The sequence below is a fragment of the Mitosporidium daphniae genome (assembly GCF_000760515.2).
Source record: "Mitosporidium daphniae strain UGP3 chromosome Unknown contig-14, whole genome shotgun sequence".
Classification (NCBI taxonomy): Eukaryota; Fungi; Microsporidia; genus Mitosporidium; species Mitosporidium daphniae.
The window spans coordinates 39,829-58,330 of record NW_013546678.1 but is presented as its reverse complement, the minus strand read 5'-3'; the positions used below and the strand labels follow the sequence as shown (position 1 = coordinate 58,330).

The 18,502-nt window shown below is 45.7% G+C and overlaps 12 protein-coding genes across 12 annotated transcripts; 7 read left to right on the top strand and 5 right to left on the bottom strand.

Annotated features, from left to right (window-relative positions):
* Positions 1-17: 17 nt before the first annotated feature.
* On the top strand, positions 18-686 carry DI09_14p290 (ATP-NAD kinase; the record flags this gene model as incomplete). The annotated part of the gene is made up of 1 exon (XM_013383619.1): positions 18-686. The coding sequence occupies one exon, from the start codon at positions 18-20 to the stop codon at positions 684-686; it is 669 nt and encodes a 222-aa protein (XP_013239073.1).
* Positions 687-695: 9 nt separating this feature from the next.
* DI09_14p280 (NAD+ kinase family protein) lies at positions 696-1,071 on the top strand (the record flags this gene model as incomplete). Its single annotated transcript, XM_013383618.1, has 2 exons — positions 696-851; positions 877-1,071. The coding sequence occupies 2 exons, from the start codon at positions 696-698 to the stop codon at positions 1,069-1,071; spliced, it is 351 nt and encodes a 116-aa protein (XP_013239072.1).
* A 111-nt stretch (positions 1,072-1,182) lies between these two features.
* Positions 1,183-1,689, bottom strand: DI09_14p270 (putative subunit of RNA polymerase; the record flags this gene model as incomplete). Its single annotated transcript, XM_013383617.1, has 1 exon — positions 1,183-1,689. One exon carries the CDS (start codon positions 1,687-1,689, stop codon positions 1,183-1,185), a length of 507 nt encoding a protein of 168 aa, XP_013239071.1.
* A 408-nt stretch (positions 1,690-2,097) lies between these two features.
* Positions 2,098-2,543, top strand: DI09_14p260 (exosome complex component Rrp42; the record flags this gene model as incomplete). The annotated part of the gene is made up of 2 exons (XM_013383616.1): positions 2,098-2,304; positions 2,379-2,543. 2 exons carry the CDS (start codon positions 2,098-2,100, stop codon positions 2,541-2,543), a joined length of 372 nt encoding a protein of 123 aa, XP_013239070.1.
* A 293-nt stretch (positions 2,544-2,836) lies between these two features.
* Positions 2,837-6,493, bottom strand: DI09_14p250 (DNA-directed RNA polymerase; the record flags this gene model as incomplete). The annotated part of the gene is made up of 1 exon (XM_013383615.1): positions 2,837-6,493. The coding sequence occupies one exon, from the start codon at positions 6,491-6,493 to the stop codon at positions 2,837-2,839; it is 3,657 nt and encodes a 1,218-aa protein (XP_013239069.1).
* DI09_14p240 (uncharacterized protein) lies at positions 6,423-6,845 on the top strand (the record flags this gene model as incomplete). The annotated part of the gene is made up of 2 exons (XM_013383614.1): positions 6,423-6,512; positions 6,561-6,845. The coding sequence occupies 2 exons, from the start codon at positions 6,423-6,425 to the stop codon at positions 6,843-6,845; spliced, it is 375 nt and encodes a 124-aa protein (XP_013239068.1).
* Positions 6,846-7,216: 371 nt separating this feature from the next.
* On the bottom strand, positions 7,217-8,202 carry DI09_14p230 (DNA / pantothenate metabolism flavoprotein; the record flags this gene model as incomplete). The annotated part of the gene is made up of 4 exons (XM_013383613.1): positions 7,217-7,495; positions 7,522-7,799; positions 7,837-8,092; positions 8,122-8,202. 4 exons carry the CDS (start codon positions 8,200-8,202, stop codon positions 7,217-7,219), a joined length of 894 nt encoding a protein of 297 aa, XP_013239067.1.
* A 112-nt stretch (positions 8,203-8,314) lies between these two features.
* On the bottom strand, positions 8,315-9,955 carry DI09_14p220 (uncharacterized protein; the record flags this gene model as incomplete). The annotated part of the gene is made up of 1 exon (XM_013383612.1): positions 8,315-9,955. The coding sequence occupies one exon, from the start codon at positions 9,953-9,955 to the stop codon at positions 8,315-8,317; it is 1,641 nt and encodes a 546-aa protein (XP_013239066.1).
* Positions 9,956-10,006: 51 nt separating this feature from the next.
* Positions 10,007-10,582, top strand: DI09_14p210 (60S ribosomal protein L23a; the record flags this gene model as incomplete). The annotated part of the gene is made up of 3 exons (XM_013383611.1): positions 10,007-10,037; positions 10,107-10,416; positions 10,480-10,582. The coding sequence occupies 3 exons, from the start codon at positions 10,007-10,009 to the stop codon at positions 10,580-10,582; spliced, it is 444 nt and encodes a 147-aa protein (XP_013239065.1).
* A 300-nt stretch (positions 10,583-10,882) lies between these two features.
* DI09_14p200 (uncharacterized protein) lies at positions 10,883-11,794 on the bottom strand (the record flags this gene model as incomplete). The annotated part of the gene is made up of 1 exon (XM_013383610.1): positions 10,883-11,794. The coding sequence occupies one exon, from the start codon at positions 11,792-11,794 to the stop codon at positions 10,883-10,885; it is 912 nt and encodes a 303-aa protein (XP_013239064.1).
* Positions 11,795-12,847: 1,053 nt separating this feature from the next.
* DI09_14p190 (ribosomal protein) lies at positions 12,848-13,574 on the top strand (the record flags this gene model as incomplete). The annotated part of the gene is made up of 2 exons (XM_013383609.1): positions 12,848-12,852; positions 12,920-13,574. The coding sequence occupies 2 exons, from the start codon at positions 12,848-12,850 to the stop codon at positions 13,572-13,574; spliced, it is 660 nt and encodes a 219-aa protein (XP_013239063.1).
* A 1,035-nt stretch (positions 13,575-14,609) lies between these two features.
* On the top strand, positions 14,610-18,379 carry DI09_14p180 (uncharacterized protein; the record flags this gene model as incomplete). Its single annotated transcript, XM_013383608.1, has 6 exons — positions 14,610-14,771; positions 14,812-15,499; positions 15,537-15,720; positions 15,760-16,390; positions 16,466-16,851; positions 17,065-18,379. 6 exons carry the CDS (start codon positions 14,610-14,612, stop codon positions 18,377-18,379), a joined length of 3,366 nt encoding a protein of 1,121 aa, XP_013239062.1.
* Between the last annotated feature and the right edge of the window lie 123 nt (positions 18,380-18,502).

Genomic DNA, 18,502 nt, shown 5'->3' with positions numbered 1-18,502 from the left:
GCTTTCTTGCATGCAAGATGAACATTCTCATCATGTGTAAGGACGATGCAGAAACGATCAGAATGAGCACAGAGTTTATTTTGCAGCTCGACAGCATCATCACATATACTTCTCTGGTGGCGTATGTGCCCACTTCGTTTTGCATTGCACCCTCGTCCTGCCACAATATTCATTTAGAGACATGGGATCCTGGTTGCGAGCAGTTACAAAACCTGGATCTTGTGCTCGCCATCGGCGGCGATGGTACAGTTTTAAATGCCGCGTGGCAATTCCAAGGTCCGCCTATACCACCGATCCTACCGATTTTCCTCCGAGGTACGCTCGGCTTCCTAACACTATGGGACCTTTCGTCGACATTTGAATTGCTTTTAAAGGTCCCTTTAAACCTGCCATCTATTTCGGAGCGAATGCGCCTGTGCTGCAAGATTATCTATCGAACTGGCGATTGTTCCCGTCTTTTTCATGTCCTTAATGAATGTGTGGTCGATAAAGGCGCCTATGGCGGCCTACTGAAGCTGGAGTTGCATGCTGCATCTCGCATGACAGAGGCATCTTTCAATCGAGCGGCGACCTCGTGTGACGCAGAGGAGCCTTTTTACCGTTTGTTGTCGATAATATCTGCCGATGGTGTGATAGTGGCCACGCCCACAGGATCGACTGCCTATTCTGTACACGAGACTTTCTAACGGCCATAGATGTCTGCTGGAGGCCCGATCATTCATCCCACGCTCAAAGCAATGCTTCTCACGCCCATCTGTGCCCATTCTCTTTCGTTCCGCCCAATTGTTCTGCCATTGGAGGAGATACTTTCCATCTCGCTGGCCGAAAATTGCCGCTCCGAAAGCGCCTGGGTAAAGCGGGATTTCCTTATTTTAGGTCTCATTTGATGGGCGCAGTAGAATTGAGCTAAGGAAAGGGGATAGAATTATAATTGGCCGCTCTTCGTGGCCGCTACCTCTACTTACGGCACCGAGCAACTCAACTTCTACCCAGACAATTGAATGGTTTGACTCGCTTTCGGCCCGTCTACACTGGAACGAAGACTATGCAAGGGCCTCGGCCCCCACATAATGGCTCCCGAGCAGGGGATGCATGCCAACTAGCTGGCCAACAAATAATTAATAGAGAAAGAGACCTACAACACAATAATTTGGTCACATAGACGAGCATCGGCATTGTGTATTAAAAATCCATCAGCAGCTCGTCCACGGCCCAGTCTTCGTACGAACGGTCGGGAAGGTATCGCCGGATCAGAAACGGGATCTTTCGTTCTCGAAGCTCCTTCATTGCGATTTGTAGCGGGTCTGTCTCTCCTTCAAGCTCGACCATCGGCGGTGCATTCATACTAGGAATAAATGAGATTGGATCGCACCTGAGCTGCAGAGCTCGTGTACCGAGGAGCCGAGCTCGCTCATACTTGGTCATGTACCTGGTCGTTATGCGCTTTTCAATTGGAAGCAATGTGGTCGTATAGCCGGTAAACGAGGAAGATGAGGCTGTGGATGCCGGCAGCTCTATCAAATGGGTAGATGCGGTCGGGTCTGTTGCAAGCAGCGATGCTTCGAATCCAGACTCCTTTGATTCGTCGCGAAACATTTGCTCGCTTTCGTGTGTCGGTTCTTCTTCCTCGTCCATGATGGGCTCTTCGTCCTCGTGAAAGCCATGCATATCGACCTCATTATCGGACATGTTCCCAATAAATACTAAAAGCCGGTAAAATTAATTTTTAATTGCAGTTTCACGTAATAAATGTCGTTGCCCCTCTCGCTTTCAGAAATCTGCTATTACCGGTCCGGGTTTGTCTCGGGGGTGCGCGTCGACGGGCGTTCTCTGATGCAAAAGCGGCAATCCATGATTTCCGTCAATACCCTCAAACACACACCGGGCTCTGCCTCGATTACCATTGATGGGACAAGCATTCTGATCGCCATACAGGCCAAATTTTGCGAACAGCCAACGCCGATCCAATTCCTGGTAGACTAGTAAGTTTGTGTTGGTGTTATCATTAGCGCACCATCGGCCAAAATTTTCCAGCCCGAGACAATAGCAGCAAAATGTGCGCTTCTGCAAGAGCTCCTCACATCGGCTTATGCCTCCATGCGGGAATTCCAAGTGGGAAGCTCCACTGGATACTGGCACTTGAATGCAGATGTCATGGTACGTATGCGATCTTTTCCCCATCAGGTTCTCAACGATGCAGGGAATATTTTCGAAGCAGCTTTCGACTCGCTTGCCGCCGCTCTTTCATCCACGCGCCTTCCCAAGAGCATTAGCGATGTTGGCGGCATTTACCCCGAGGATTTGGTCCCACTTTCGATACCGGCATTTCCGAGCCTCAAATACACCATCATGGTAAGCTTTTGCTTTTGACGCTTCAGGTAAACAACATTCTTGCTGCCGATCCTACGATCGAGGAGGAGTCTATATCTGATGCACAGCTTTTTTTAACACGGTCGTCTGATGATGAGATATCCTCTGTTAGAAAGCTGGGCACCGGGCTGCTGTCTTTTGAGCAGCTTGCCGTTCTTGTAGCATCCCAATGAGCCGCCTTGTATTGTGGTATTTTGTGGCCAGCCAAGCGCAGCTATTTATGACGCGGCAAAAGTTATCACTAAAATTGAAAATTGAGTTGAGCATGGGCCGTTTTTAAATGAAGCAAATTTCGTTTGCATCTAGGCTGATGCGGCCCCCTGTCCAGCATGCATATATTGGCATTTTGAGCATTTAAATTGCAGCATTGCAAAGGCAATTTGTGCCAACTAAATTAAGCTGTCGCCGGTAAATTACAAAACGAAATTGTTTACTGACCAATGGCGGTTCATTAAATAGAAATAAGTTAGCAGGCAGAAGTCAGGTCCATCTTCAATCGGACATTCATTACCATGAGTTCACTGACAAGGTATCGATATACATAGGGCAAGGCAACGACTACAATATTGGAGGCACCACTTGCACCGCATCCCGTACATTTGAGATTGAATTCGTGGCCATGTGATTTGCGCGAAGGCGCAAGGATGGAGAGAATATCGCCGCATTTGACACAAGCGTGCATTTGGGTATAGTCTGAGCAGTTCATCAGACGATCATGTAGCAGAAAAGCAGTGCCATTCGCAAGAAGCGAATCTCGCTCCATCTCTCCAAATCGGATACCACCGGCACGCTTCCGCCCCTTGATGGGCTGCCGGGTGAGATTATGAACGGGACCTGTAGTGCGCACTTGAAACTTATCCGACACCATGTGTCTCAAGCGCTGGTAATATACAACGCCAATAAAAATGTCTGCGGCAAGTTCGTTACCGAAAACGCCAGAATACATCGGTTCATTGCCATAGTATGAAAAGCCGGCTTTTTTTAAGGCATCTCCAAAACACTCTACGGCCACGCCTGTAAGACGAAATGGCGTGGCATCTTGGGAAGTGCCATGAAGACAGCCAGCTTTGCCAGCCATACTTTCCACGAACATTCCAATCGTCATACGAGAGGGGAAGGCGTGGGGGTTAATGATGATGTCGGGAGTGAGTCCATGTTCACTGAAAGGCATATCAATGAGAGGCCATTTTTGGGAGCAAACACCTTTCTGGCCGTGGCGCGAAGAGAATTTGTCGCCAATCACCGGGGGCCGCGGAATACGAAGCACTATGAGAGCTCTTCGAGCAGGCCCAAGACCGGCGGCATCGCCCATCAGGCGCACACTTTCGACATATGCTTCTTCAAGGCCTGCTGCTTTCCACCGAATCACATTTTCATCACTAATCCCCATTTCAGAGTTCGGGTCTTCCGACGTACTGTGGGCTAAAAGAGCAGTAGAACAAAAGGGATCGCCTGGCCGTAAAAGCCGCCCCACTGGAGGAAACCCGTCGTGGTCTAATAGGCCGCCATTTATGAGATCCATATCGGTGCAGGCAAAGATCCGAAGAGACGAGCCGTCGTCATCAGCCGAGATGTGATCTTTTAAATCGATAAGCTCGCTCTTGTAAATGGAGCCATTCCCAAAACCGCGCTCAAATGAGCTCTTGTTGATGATCATTGCATCTTCCATATCATAGCCTGTATAAGAAATCACGGCAACTACAGCATTTGCACCATTTGGGTGGCTATCCATTTGGTAGGTGTTGAAAAGGGAGGGTCTAACGACCGGTGATTGCCCGGATTGCAGCCGATAAAGCTTGCTATCTGAGCGAAAAGGAAATGCGTGCAGAGGGGTTCCCATGGATTGCTTTGCCATCTGGCACTGATACATGTTACGCGGCGATTGGTTAAAGTCGCAAAATGGGGTTAAATTGGCCACCACTGAAAGGATGTTTGTAGGTACCCCCTCGACGTGAGTAGGTAACACCGCTGCTGCAAGCGTCGCTGGAAGCCCTGTTGATGGATCACCGGATCCATATTCTTCCCCTTGAAGAGCAATATTGAGAAACACTTGCTCAAAAGTGCCAATAAGCTCCAATTTGTGAGCTTCCTTTTTCTTCAAATCCGCTCCCTCGATGCGATAAACGGGCCTCATAAGACGAGATGGCGTGGTGAACAGAAAGAGCCCTGGAAAGAGGCCTTTTTTAGGCGCCTGTAAGATCAGTACAATTTCCATGTGAGCGGGAACGATACCATTTCCTTTCATTTGGCGAAGCTGGCTCACCATTGTGGTAAGCTGAGAAAACGAAGCATAGCCAATAAGACATCCATCCAGCAAGACACAATGGGCTCCATAAGATTTTGGGAGAAAAGCAGCACCGGCTTCAAGCTGAGTGACACCCAAGCCAACAAGCACGGAGGCAATGGCACGAACACGATCTGTTGGGTTATTTTCTTCTCCATCCCCACTAACGATGGAGCAGGTGTGGGTGAGATGGTTCAGCAAACCGCATGGAGCACCGTCAGGTGTATGTACTGGGCACAAGAAACCCCAAGATTCAGGAAGCAGTTTTCGAACCGTTGTGGTTTTGAGGGTCGCAAAAAAAGAGCCTCGATGAACACTTCGGAAATGAGACAAATAGCGGAGGTAGTTTAAACGCTCAGCAACCACCGTATATCCAGTGACTTGTTGAAGGTCCATTCCTCCAGAAGAAGGCATATTACCGGTTCCCAGAAAGTAGCGAATTTTTTTCCCGATGTCCAAATTCAATTTGGAAAAAAGACGACGGCAGAACTTATCGGTGGCAGAAGTAGGGCTTTCCGGAGAAAAGGCGTCAGAGGACCAAGATGCTCCCCGCTGTTGGTCTTGAAGAAGGACCGTGCGAGCGGAACCTAAAAGTTCATCGAGCTTTTCTTTCAAATATGAAGCGAGAAGATGGCCGGGAAGTAGGATTTCGTGGTTCATAAGAGAATCGGGGTTATCTGGAATGATTTTATTTCCAACCAGAGCCAGAAGCTTTCGGATCATCAAAAGCAGCAGAGAAACCTTTTCTCTACCATCCTCCAAATGCACAAAGAGCATACGACGAATAACGAGTTCACCGATTTCCCGCTCACTCAAGCGATCATCATATCTGAAAACAGCCTGAAAGCGAGCACCAAGATATTGTAAGCACGAGTCTTGCGAGTAGAGATTGGTGGTCCGGTGCGCTCTTAACAGAGCCTCCATCTGCCCGACAAGGGTAGTATCATCAAAATCACCTTGAACGACTCCCTCAAAAATCTGCTTATCAGAGAGTGGAGCCAGCGCCCGCAATATAAGCAGCACTGGAACCAGGTATTCCTGTTTGAGGTGTGAAAATCTAACTGTGATGCCGACATCGGAAAGATAATGAAGGGTGATCGTTTGCGAGGTTGTGTCGTCCCGTACACATCTGATGAGCACGCCAAAATGCGTATAGGACGGTCCTTTTTTCAAAAAGGACGATCTGACCACTGCAAGAGGATAATTGCGTCTTGTTACAACAAGCAGCCTAATCAGACGCTCAATCCCATTTACAATAAAATAGCCGCCCATTTCTTCACTCTCCTCATGCCGAGCAATGAGATCCACCGGAGAGAGGCCTTCCAAATGGCAACGATTTGAACGAACCATGATAGGAAAATCGCCCAAATGGCGGGTATAAAAGTGTATCGGGCCATCATCATCCATTTGGAAGCATATTTTGGCCATAAGCTTTGCCTCATAAGTGATTCCTCGTTGGCGGCACTCGCTCGGATATAGGCCTCGATCGAGAGAGAAGGTCTCTTTTTCTGGTAGCATCGGCTTTCCAAGCTGAACATCCTCTATCCACATTTTGAGATAATGGGTTTTGGAAGCGTCATAAATGACGCGCATTTCTAGATTTTTGACGCCGTTTTCCAAAAGCGATTGATCTGTGATCGCATTGAAGGAGGCAATGTGGGGTTCCACAAGCTTGTGGATAAGTGTACCATAAGAACCCTCAGAAGATGGATACTTATTTCCATGTTCTCTTTTCACGGTTCCAAATGGACAGCTGATATCGTCTGGAATGGCCGCTGTTTTCAAAACAGGCAAAGAGCTTTGTTGCGGTAGCGAAGAAACTAACCCACACGCCGACATCAGGGGAAATCGCGCAAGTGTAAAAGAAAAAAGAGTAAATTATGAATTTTATTTTACAACCGTAAAGTTTAAAAAGCCTGCATTTTACGAGCACTTGCAATCTGTTCCAAAAGAGCCTGGAGATCGTCGTCATCCCGGAACTTTTCCTGTAAGCTACGAAAAGACAAGGCAAATAAGGATACCTTGGAATAAGCGTCTTGGCCTCTTCTGCGGTCTCGGGACACAAATTTGCCAGCTGGGCCATTTCAAATTCGGCCAGCTTTCCAGTGGCATACAAGATGCGGCGTATATGTTGGGTCATTTCTCGATGGCCAAATCGCGAAAATGTGGAGGCGTAAGTGTGTGTTTTTGACAAAACCCTATAAACATAAAGGCATAACGACGGCTACAGCGGCACTGGCGGTGATGCGCCCGCTTGGTGGCCTTGAAGGCCATATGCATTGTTTTCTGCCATTTGCTGCCGATCGTGCTGGACTTGTTTCAGCAAAATGGCCACCTCTGCATTGAAAAGCGTGTGTGCATTCTGGAAATCTGTGCCGAGTGATAAATGGGAGGCGTCCTCCTCCTGGTGAGCGGTGAGGGAGCGCCCGCCCATTGGACGCACGGTGACGCCAGGGGCAAGAGACTGCATTTTTAATTAATTTGCTGAACTTGAAATTTATTATAAATGGCATTGTAATTTAACGGGGCAATCAAAGTGGTCGTAGGAATTTACAAAATTGCTTATAAAAACGCACTATGCAGCTGGACTAGCAGATTGACCATGGGTTCTTCAATGTCTCCATTTTCGACATCAATTTCGCGGAAAACAAAACAATCGTCATTGCCATTCACTTCAGCCCCCTTTTGATGGCAATGTAAAGTGGGAAAAGTGGTCTTTTTCCATATCAGCATCATTTTGCTCCTGATCGATGGCAGGTGATTTGCTATTATGGCTGAGCACCTGTATTTTTCAAGAGCACCAATGGCTTTTTGCTTCAAAATGGATTTGTCGGTTTCAAGCTAAGGTGATTGGGGAAACGCGTTACCTTGAAAGAAACAATCATTGACGTCGGCGCCCAAGAGGAGGTTATTTGTTGAACAACTTTTGGAGTTGGCTTGAGCGTTATCGTCAGATTTTCAGATAAATCTGCCACTGATGAGTTGATTTTGTGCAACGGGACATCACTGGGCGTAAAGTCAGATACGGCGGCAGCAAGGAAAATGAGCAGCTTTGACCGCATCAAGCGATGGGCGTGTGTGCAAATGATCTCCAACCCTGCTTGATACTGATGGAAAGAAAAAAACGAAAACAGGAGCATTCGGTCTGCATATTTTTTCCTTTTCAAAAGCGCCTCAATTACGATCGGGGTGCAATGTAGCGTGTTGTTGGTTTGGTCCACTTTGATGAGCGCTGAAATGCGTACCTGCAAAAGACGAAATATCTTCGCTGGTCACTTGCCTTATGAAGGGCAACTTTGTATTGGTCCGATGGAAGAAAATCACATAGTATCCCATTGCAAGGAAATACTCTGCCGAGACAGCGCCGCGCTGGCCGGTTGATATGTTATCAAGCAATCTGATCGTATTTTGCTCTAGTGGAACGGCGGTCGGGCCAGACTACCAGAATTAGGCGTGAACATACATACGCATATCAAAGCCAAAGCAGCATCATCAGTGACGACTTTGTGCAAAAACGAGTTTAACTTGGCCTCGTCAACTGCCGCCATCACACGCGCCAAGTGGTTGAACGATGAAAATTTGCGTTACCAAAATGTGCGATTACAAAATTACAAATAACGAAATAAGGAAAATAATTTACTGCAATTCGGTGTACACGTGTCACTGGGATTTCCCTTCATCACGGGCCGCCAACGCCTCGGTCTGGACATTTCTACCTGCTGGGTTTGGAAAACAAGATGTTTTGATAAACCTGGCCACATAAAATCCGTCCAAGTTGTGCACGTGGGGATAATATCTCATCGTAAGCTTCATCGACGAAGAGAACCGTTTTTCACGATAGTTGACATATCCGGGACGTCCAAATGGAAGGCGCGTCTCAACCAGCTTGACATTGGGCCGTTTTTCGAGCGCGTATTGAACAATTTCCTCGTTCTCTTCGACGCAAACAGAACAGGTGGAATAGACAATAACGCCATCATTGGCACTGGCCAAGTCAATGGCCGTTAAAATCAATTCTTTTTGCGTATGTGTAAGAAGCTTAAAGTCAGAAGCTTCTTTAGAAACTTTGACGGTAGGGTCTTTCGAGATGACTCCAGTTCCGGAGCATGGAGCGTCTAAAAGCACCTTGTCAAAAAAGTTGGCCCCAAATTGGGAGGGAAGCTGTCGTCCGTCCATAACGGAAATAATGGCATTGCGCACTCCAAGGCGGTAAATATTTGCGGCAGTTGCTTTCTGGCGATCTTTGGAAAGATCGTTGGCAAGTAGCAGACCAGAGTTTTTCATCAGTTGCGAGCAGTGTGTAGACTTGCCGCCCGGTGCTGCACACATGTCCAAAACTCGCTCTCCAGGAGCAGGTGCAAGAGACACAACAGGAAGGAACGACGCGGCTGCTTGCAGCATATATAGTCCCGAAAGATATTCCGGTGTTGCTCCAAGCGGAACATTGCCGGAGGATCTATCATCTCCTCCATCATGGAAGACCTGAAGGCCAAGGGCCGACCAAGCATTGGACGACGATGCCTCGTTGTCATCCTCCGTTTCATCCCCAATGGCGAGTGGGTCAACATTTATGCCCCTGCCAATGAGAGCCTTTGCAAGATCCCTTCGTCGCTTGATTTTAAGTGTATTTGTACGAATGGTAACGGGACGAGGAACGTCGCTGGCTTCCAAGAATTGGATAAGCTCTGCAACTGAAAACATGTGGAAGAAATGTTCTGTGATCAAATACTCCGAATATCCGTAATAAAGACAGAGGTCCTTAATCAGAGCATTGCAGTAGGTGGGACGGGAAGTATTTGGGTCTCTAGCCTTGGAAAAGTTCATCAAAATATAAACGGTCTCTTCAATCCTTTTCTTTAAGGTAGCAAGATCGGACGTGATATTCATTTGCGCTACGTTGGCCGTTCTTTCTTCTTTCTCATCTAAAAATTCACTAAGATCGTTACTGGCGGATTGTATTTCTTCCTCATCAGACTTTATATCTTGCTCATCAGACTTTATATCTTCCTCATCAGACTTTATATCTTCCTCATCAGACTTCATCTCCTCTTGGCTAAAATTTAGCTCCTCTGCGTTGGAATCTATTTCATCATCATCGGACATTGCAGAAGAAAGGTCCGGATCGTCATCGATGAAATCAAGATCCGAGTTATCGTTCAGGCTATTATCGCCGATTGTCAAGTCTTTTTTTGTTTTAGCAAAGGAAAGATCCTCAACGGTAAAGGTAGAGTTTTTACGAAGCACTCCTTTACGCGGAGAAACCTCATTTTCGCCATGGAGTAAACGAGGACTGTAATGCATTAAGGAAGTAAAAAATTCAATTTTTAAAATTTACTAAACTTTAGAAATTTAATGTCTTCCGCATACTCCAAGCCTAGCACTGGTAAGTCTTTCTCCTCTGTTTGATTATCATCCATCCTAAAACGACGTATTTTACCCTAATTCTCGATAGCATCATCTGCAGCCAAGAAAACAGCACTTGCATCTAGGAAGGCTGCACTTAAGGGTGTTGCTTCAAAGGCAACAAAGAAAATCAGAACATCCACCCACTTCTATCGCCCAAAGACACTTCGTCTGCCGCGTACTCCTAAGTATGTTCGCAAAGCCATTCCAAAGAAAAACTCCATGGATGCACATGCCATAATCCGATCTCCCCTTTGCACCGAGTCTGCAATTCGAAAAATGGAGGAGAACAACACTCTTGTTTTTCTTTGCGATGTCCGCGCCTCAAAGCACCAGATCAAACGTGCGCTGAAGACACTGTATGAGTTCACACCAATTAAAATCAATACTTTGATTCGGTAAGACCATTTTCTTATTTTTAGCCCTGATGGCATCAAGAAGGCTTATGTCCGCCTCAGCCCCAGTACCGATGCAGCAGATATTGCCTACAAGGTATCTATCCTCCTCGTTGCTTATATTTTATAGATTGGATTTATGTAAGCCCAATAAAGTATTTTAACATCACTCTTCGAGACTCGATCTTTAATCTAGCACATCGATATACATACAGCCCATACACTATATCATGTGTGCTCTAACCCAGTCCAAATTTATGTTTTTAGCATGTTTTGATGTTTAAAAAACTTCCTTTGTCTTAACGGCCGTAGAAATTTCGGGGTTACAACTATTGTATGCCGGCAAAATCTCCAAGCATCAAAAATAGTCTTCACAGAGCCATAAGTGATGCATGCTATCGCGCCATGACCGGAAAAATCGCATATAGACTCATAAAAGTAACTCATCCGTTGTGGGAAGCACATCGGGCTGTGAAGAGCCATTTGATGACTCCACAGATGGCCTTTTGCTCGGTGTATCCAATCTGCTCTTCTTGATATTTTTTTCCAGGACAAGAGCCAACAGAGCAAAGATTAGAAAGATCGTAAACTTGAACATAAGGCGTACTTTGACGCCCTCCATAAATGTCTTGATGTCCGAAATTTGTAAGGCAAGCTGTGAATTTTCATGGTGCACGGATGAGTCAATTTTTGAGAGTTCCTCTCTATTTTCACTCTTGAAAAGCGAAAGCCGCATTCTGGCATCAGACTGCAACATATCGACGCCATCTCGAAGCTTTTCAATGGTCGACTGGATTTCATTTGTACACCGCTCGTGCAACGCTTTCCTTGCAGTGGCATTTTTTGATTGCTGGATTTGAAGATCCAACCTAATCTCATGACATCGCGCTTTAAGCATTTGGGAGTCGGTATCTATTTGCTGTTTTGAGATCACTCCGGTTGAAAGCTTTTCTCGGACAATATCTTGCATGACCACAACCAGGGCCTCCGCCTGAGCCGTGGTAAATTGCAAAGAAAGTGCATCAATTAAAGCCTGCGTATCGATGGTGCCAGTCCAATTTTTTTTACCAGAGAAATCTTCTTTAGCAGTATTTTGGGCTGAATAGTTGGAAAGATTTTCGCTATTTACAATGGTATGAACGCCCTCCATAGGGATGAGTGTTTCACCTGGGGAGGTGGTTATTTCTCCATGCTCTTCACTTCTGGACGAAGAAACAAAGGATCGCAAATATTGCGAATAGAAATTTTGGAGGTCCACATGATTGCGAAAATATGAACACCTTGTGTTTGGCACAGAGTGACGGAACAGGGAAAACAACAAGGGAGCCCTGGGTGTGATCATGTAAATTTTAATTTAAAATTTTTCAAATTGATTAAATTGCACTTTTTAATGCTGCAAGAAGCGATTGTTTCCGATTCTTCATTGGCGCTAAAGAAGAACAAAGACAATCAACCGCGATCTCCTTGCCCCGTTGGCAGTTTTTTTCTGTTTTTTGCACAAATCACACACGCTACCAAGCAGCTTTTATCTGACGCACCATCCGCTGTTCTTTCCTTTATTTTAATCCCTTTTATTACTGGATTTATTAGTTGTGGTGTGAGAACAATCCTTTTTGAGAATGAATCACCGAAAAAATAACTCAGACGCTAAATACTGGCTGAAATGGTGTCTCTTATTCATAGCATCTCCCTTTATCAAAGGAGTATTCTATCAGTGCGGGTTCAACATCGGAGGCCGAATGGTTCTTCCTCTTCTCAGAGCAAAAGAATAAAAAATAAAGTTTATTTGCATCTACATGTATCGATTTGCCACCGCTAATGGTCACTTTTGTCGCCTTCGCTGTCATCAGACTCCTGGGACTCGGGCTGTGTGTTTGCCGATACGTCATCTGAGAAATCAATCTTCCCTGCTTTATAAGTGAAAAAAAGGTACTTTTTTTATCAAAATGACCATCCTCTTTTTCCTCCTGCTGGAATAGCACAAAATCTGGGTCGGACTTGCTAATGGATTTGGAATATGAGATTCTCTATCAAAAATAAACCAAGCAAAGTTTACCAAAGGCTTTCCAAAAAACGAAAACCCTTGAAGCGATTTTAGAGCAAGCGCCGATGCCACTTGATCTTCAAACACAATGAAGGCTTGTCCTCGCATTTTCATCGTTTTCAGAGCCACAATGTCGACAACCCGGCCATAAGACATAAATAAAGCATAAAGATGTCTCTTTAAAGCTAGGGGTTAGCATTGGTAATGTACTTTGTTTTTTGATTTTGTCATTCAGATTTTTAAGGTAAAGCGTTCTGCCAGAAATAGCACCACTTATGGGGGCGGATGGCGAAGACACAGTCGACATACTTTTTAAATAAAAAGAACTTTTAAATTTTAAGTTTATTTTCAATGAGGTAGGCATCCTGGACATTACTCCTAATTTTTCTCTCCCCATTGCATCCATCATACTTACTTTCGTAGTTCAAAAGTATCTGTTGCTACAGTTCGCACTTCCATAAATACTGTGCTTTCCAGCTCCAACGACCCCGAGACGAAGAGAAATTTTATCGAGTCTGTTGAGGTCCAATATGGGCTTAAAAGCTATGACCCCAACCGTGACAAGCGTTTTGGAGGTAGCATCAAGCTTCCAAACGTTTCTCGCCCAAATCTCACCGTCTGTGTTCTCGGTGATGCTTTGCATTGCGATCAAGCAAAGGCTCTCGGCATCCCCTTCCGATCTGTTGATGATCTCAAGAAGCTCAACAAAGACAAGAAGGAAGTCAAAAAGCTTGCAAAGTCTTTCGATGCATTCCTTTCTAGTGATGTTGTCATCAAACAAATTCCAAAGCTGCTAGGTCCTGGTCTCAACAAGGCAGGAAAGTTTCCCACCCCAATTTCCCATGCCGACAAAATTGCCGAAAAAGTCCAAGAGCTCCGCGCAACCGTCAAATTCCAATACAAAAAGAGCCCGTGTCTCGGAATTGCTGTTGGAACTGTTGAGATGTCTGAAGAAGAGCTTGTTGCAAACGTGATGTTGTCGACCAACTACCTTGTCTCCCTGCTTAAAAAGGGATGGCAAAATATTGGCTCCGTTTTCCTCAAGTCTTCTATGGGAAAACCCATTCGTCTATATTAATTTCTTCTCGCTATTAAAGTTTTTACCAAGGCAATTCACTTTTTCTTACCATAAAGTGGATCGTTCATTGGTAGCTGAAGAAATTCAGCGCAACTAAAATTGATTTAATTTTTGTTTCATTTATGCCCATAAATGCACCACAATTTGGTTCAATCGATAAGACGTTTGGTGCGCGAATTTTCAAATAATTTATGTTTTGGCAACGGTAGGATGGAGTTTCTTTTTAAAAAAGCCCATCAGGTTGGCGATACAAAGGGTCAGCATAATAAAAGGCTCCCCCTAAACGAAAATTTATACACCGAATTCGTCAGCACTAAATTTCATTTTTTAGTTTTGCTTCTTTTATTTGTGCATGTTAAAATCAACGGCTGCTGCAGCATCGGGCACGATGCTGCCTGGCCCATCAACAACAGCAACAACAACCATAGGACCCAAAAGTACCCTAATTAGACAGGTAAAGCAGAACGCAAAAAGCCTGAATATGCAATTCATCGTATTGAGGATAGAGGGTACTTTATATCAAGTGTAACGTTAGAGCGCAAGGTTACTAAAGACGGACACGAAATATTCACTGTTCTTGTAGCGGATGAATCTGGATCTATTGAGCTATATGTATGGGACGAACTTGGAAGCCCGATTCGTCCAGGAGATATCCTGAGGTTGCAAATGGGGTATCACCACAGTTTATCGAATTTAGAATGGCGCAGAAATTCAAGGACGGGGTCCTTCGTCTATATTTAAGCAAAATCTCCGTTCTTAGGCGCATTGGAAGGTTCTCAATGCACATCGTGATCATAGGTTCAACATGGTGTTCCGTGAATCTCCAAACTTCTCCAAAAAAGACCAGGAGGATCCAAGGGTCTGTAAATAATAAATTGTTCATTTTTTATGAAATTCAAAATCGACGAGCTTGATATATATTTCCCCTATGAAACCATATACCCCGAACAATATAAATATATGTGCTCTCTCAAGAGGGTCTTAGATGCAAAGGTAGCGTGCGTCGTAATACTTTAGGGTCACGGCTTGATTGAGATGCCTTCGGGGACAGGAAAAACGGCCGCAATTCTATCTTTGGTCGTTTCATATCACCTGGACTATCCAGAGAAAGTCGCAAAGATCATCTACTGCACTAGAACAGTTCCAGAAATCGATAAGGCATTGGAGGAGCTGAAAAACATCATCCAATATCGGCTGGTATGCTTAGTAGCTTCTCACATAGCTCTAGAAAACCGAGCCGATTCCCCATCCTGGCCTATCGGATTTCCTTGGAATAGGACTGAGTTCTAGAAAAAATCTGTGCATTAATAGTGATGTCCAATCATCTTCCTCTCAACTTTCAAATGAAGGAGACCGGTTTGCCGTTCCCATTGGTCGGATAATTGATGGGAAATGCCACGAACGGACAGCAAGTTGGGCCAGAGCGTCTGCTAATTCGCCAAAATGCGACTATTTTGAAAATCTGGAACTTCTTTCAGCCGATGGAGTCGGATCTTTATTGGAAAGGCCAAATGTATATACGCTTAGTTCTCTGAAAGAAATTTGCACATCCAAAGGGCTTTGCCCTTATTTTTTAGCCAGAAAAGCGCTGCTTGAGGCTAACATTGTCATCTTTGGATATCCTTATCTCCTTGACCCAAAAATATCTGACTTGGTATGTAAGGATTTGCCGAAGGAATCGATTGTGATTTTCGATGAGGCCCATAATATTGACCAGGTGTGCATTGAGGGTTTGTCGGTCAAAATCACACCATGGACATTGGATAATTCCACGAGAGCAATTAATGCGCTTCTGCAGCGTGTGCAGGAAAAAAAAGAAACAGATCTCCAAAAGCTCACGGAGGACTATAATCGCTTAATAATGGGCTTACGCCAAGCCAACAATGCTCAAAATCTCCCTTTGACCGACCTTCTTATTGGCTCAGGTTTCGTATCGATTTCTTTGATCCATAGGAATTCCAGATAATCTTCTGGATGAGGTTTTACCGGGAAACCTGCGGAAGGCAGAGCATTTCCTAGGCCTTCTTAGGAGATGGGTCGAATATCTAAAGACCATTATGAAAGGTCGCAGCCCAACCACTGAAACGCCACTGTCTTTTATGCTCGCCGCCAAGGAGATCTCTATGATAGAAGCAAAGCCAATGCAGTAAGTCTTTTATTTTGAGTTCAGGTTTTTGGCCGAAAGACTTTCCTCTTTGGTTCGTTCGCTTGAATCAACGCATTTGGAGTACATGGGCTCTCTTCAAAAGACAGCGCTCTTTGCATCCATTATGAGCACGTATGGGAAAGAGCAGGGGACCTTTCTAATTTTCTTTGACCCCGTTGACGTGGAAACTTTGGGTGAAAATACAGTTCCCGTTTTATTTTTGAGCTGTCTCGATGCTACTATAGCGATGAGGCCAATTTTTGAGAAATTCTCGTCCGTGTTAATCACGTCCGGGACACTTTCTCCCCTTACGATGTTTCCAAGGCTTCTTGGGTTTAGGCCTGCGCTTGCAGAATCGCTGGAAATCTCACTGACGAGGCCCTCTTTTTTGCTTTTATCCGTAACAAGGGGATCGGACCAGCTACCTCTTTCTTCAAGGTTTTCCACACGGCATGATCCCTCTATTGTGCGAAACTATGGACAGCTCCTGATAGCAGTTTCTTCTGTCACTCCAGATGGGTTGGTGGTGTTCTTTCCATCCTATTTGTACATGTCAAAAATGATAGCTTCATGGAATGAATTGGGAATATTTGCAAAAGTACAAAAATTGATTTTCGTCGAAGAGGAGTCCGGGAGTGCCACTGCGGAGGCCCTTATGCGCTATCGTCAAGTAAGTACTGCCTTCTTTTTATAGGCCTGCGAAAACGGACGTGGAGCTGTGCTGTTGAGCGTTGCCAGAGGAAAGGTCTCAGAAGGCGTTGACTTTGACGGTCCATATGGACGCACCGTATTGATGGTCGGAATGCCTTTCCAATATACAGAAAGCAGAACCCTACGCGCTAGACTCTCTTTTTTACGGGATAGGGTCGGAATCAGCGAGGGAGACTTTCTATCCTTTGACGCACTGAGGCAAGCCGCGCAATGTTTAGGTATCTTTTCACCCCCTCTTACACGTAGGCCGTGTGCTCCGAGGAAAAAAAGACTATGGTGTGATGATACTTGCCGACAAGAGGTATGCACGGGCAGATCAGAGGCAAAAATTGCCTCTATGGATGGGAAGAGCAATGCCAGATTCCCAAAACGGATTGTGTACCGATTCTGCACTTTCGCTGATACGAAAATTCTTCAAAGGTATTGCACAGCCACTTCCGAGAGAGGCTCAGCTTGGCTCTTCGTTGTGGACAGAGGAGGACATTTTGAGGCTCGGCTCGCATAATTAGGGCGCCTACACACAAACGGTCAATTGTTAATTTGCGAATGTGAAATTTTTAGTGTCCTTGGTGGCTGCATCAAGTTGAGTTAACAAAAATTGAGGCCAATTTAAAATAAAAATTAAATAATTAGCGCATTAAACCCGGTGCCACTTTTAAACTTGCCGATGGACACTTATTCGTATGCAAAGTTCTCCTCCAATTCGGATCGTCTGATTGCATCGAGAGGGAGTCGCGTCAAGAACAAGGCCCCTGCAGATATCCAAATAACTGCAGAGCAGCTGCTCCGAGAAGCCACAGAGCGTTCAGAGCCCACTATTCGCCAGTTGGCTCAGAAGCGCAGTCTCGATGCCGAGTCTTTGCAGGAATCTGCAGACCAGCTTCATGTAAAAAGAAAGGGCTTTGAGGATGCCCTTAGAAGAAACAGAAATTCCATCGGTACATGGCTCAAGTATGCCGCTTGGGAGGAAAAGATGGAGGAGCGCGCACGGGCCAGGTCCCTTTACGAGCGCGTGCTCGAGGTGGACTATCGCAATCCCGTCATCTGGCTCAAGTATGCTGAAATGGAAATGAAAGTCGGCAACATCCAGCACACAAGAAATGTGTGGAATCGAGCAGTTTCTTTGCTTCCACGCATCGACCAATTCTGGTACAAGTGGGCGTACTTTGAGGAAAAGCTTCAGAACATCGACGGTGCGCGAGCAATCTTTGAGCGCTGGATTGAAGGTTGGCAACCGCCATCTGCTGCATTTCTGTCCTACATCAAGCTGGAAATGCGCTACAAAGAGACCGGACGAGCGCGAGCCATTTATGGACGCATGTTAAAGCGGTTTCCCACGGACTCGGATATATGGATCGATGCAGCCAAGTGGGAAGAGTCTCTTGGAGCCATCGAGAATTCTAGGGCTCTTTATGAAGAGGCAATTGGCTCGTTAGGCGACCGGGCTGCGCCAAAGCTTTTCACTGCTTTTGCCAAATTCGAAATTCGGCGAGGTGACCACGAGAGCGCGCGTCGAGTTTTCCAGCGGGCGCTTACCACACTTCCACAAGCCGCTGCGGGGCCTCTCTTCACAAGATATACGCAGTTTGAAAAGCAGTTTGGAACCGCAGAAGAAACAGAGCGAGTTGTGCTGGAGAGCCGCGCCAAGCTGTACGAGCAAGAGCTAGAGGCCAATCCGCATGCATATGACACATGGTTTGAGCGGATATGGCTAGAACAAGAGCTTGCGGCCATGCCTCCACTGCTGGCAATGCCAACGCCCGGCCATGATACCACCGTTGAGCCCCAATCTGACATCAAAGCGGGGCCCTCGCAAACGGTCGGATCAATGCTTTCCGCACACAACCAGATGACGGTGCAGCTGCTTTTTGAACGGGCTGTAGCAATGGTGCCTCTTTCTTTGGAGAAGCAATACTGGCGCAGGTATGATGGAGCTATCACTGACTAGTGTAGGTATATTTATCTGTGGATCTATTATGCCGTGTGGACAGAGCTGGACTTTACCTGCAATAAGGATGCCATTGCCATTTTGGAGCGCGCAATCAACACAATACCGCTCAATGCGGGATGG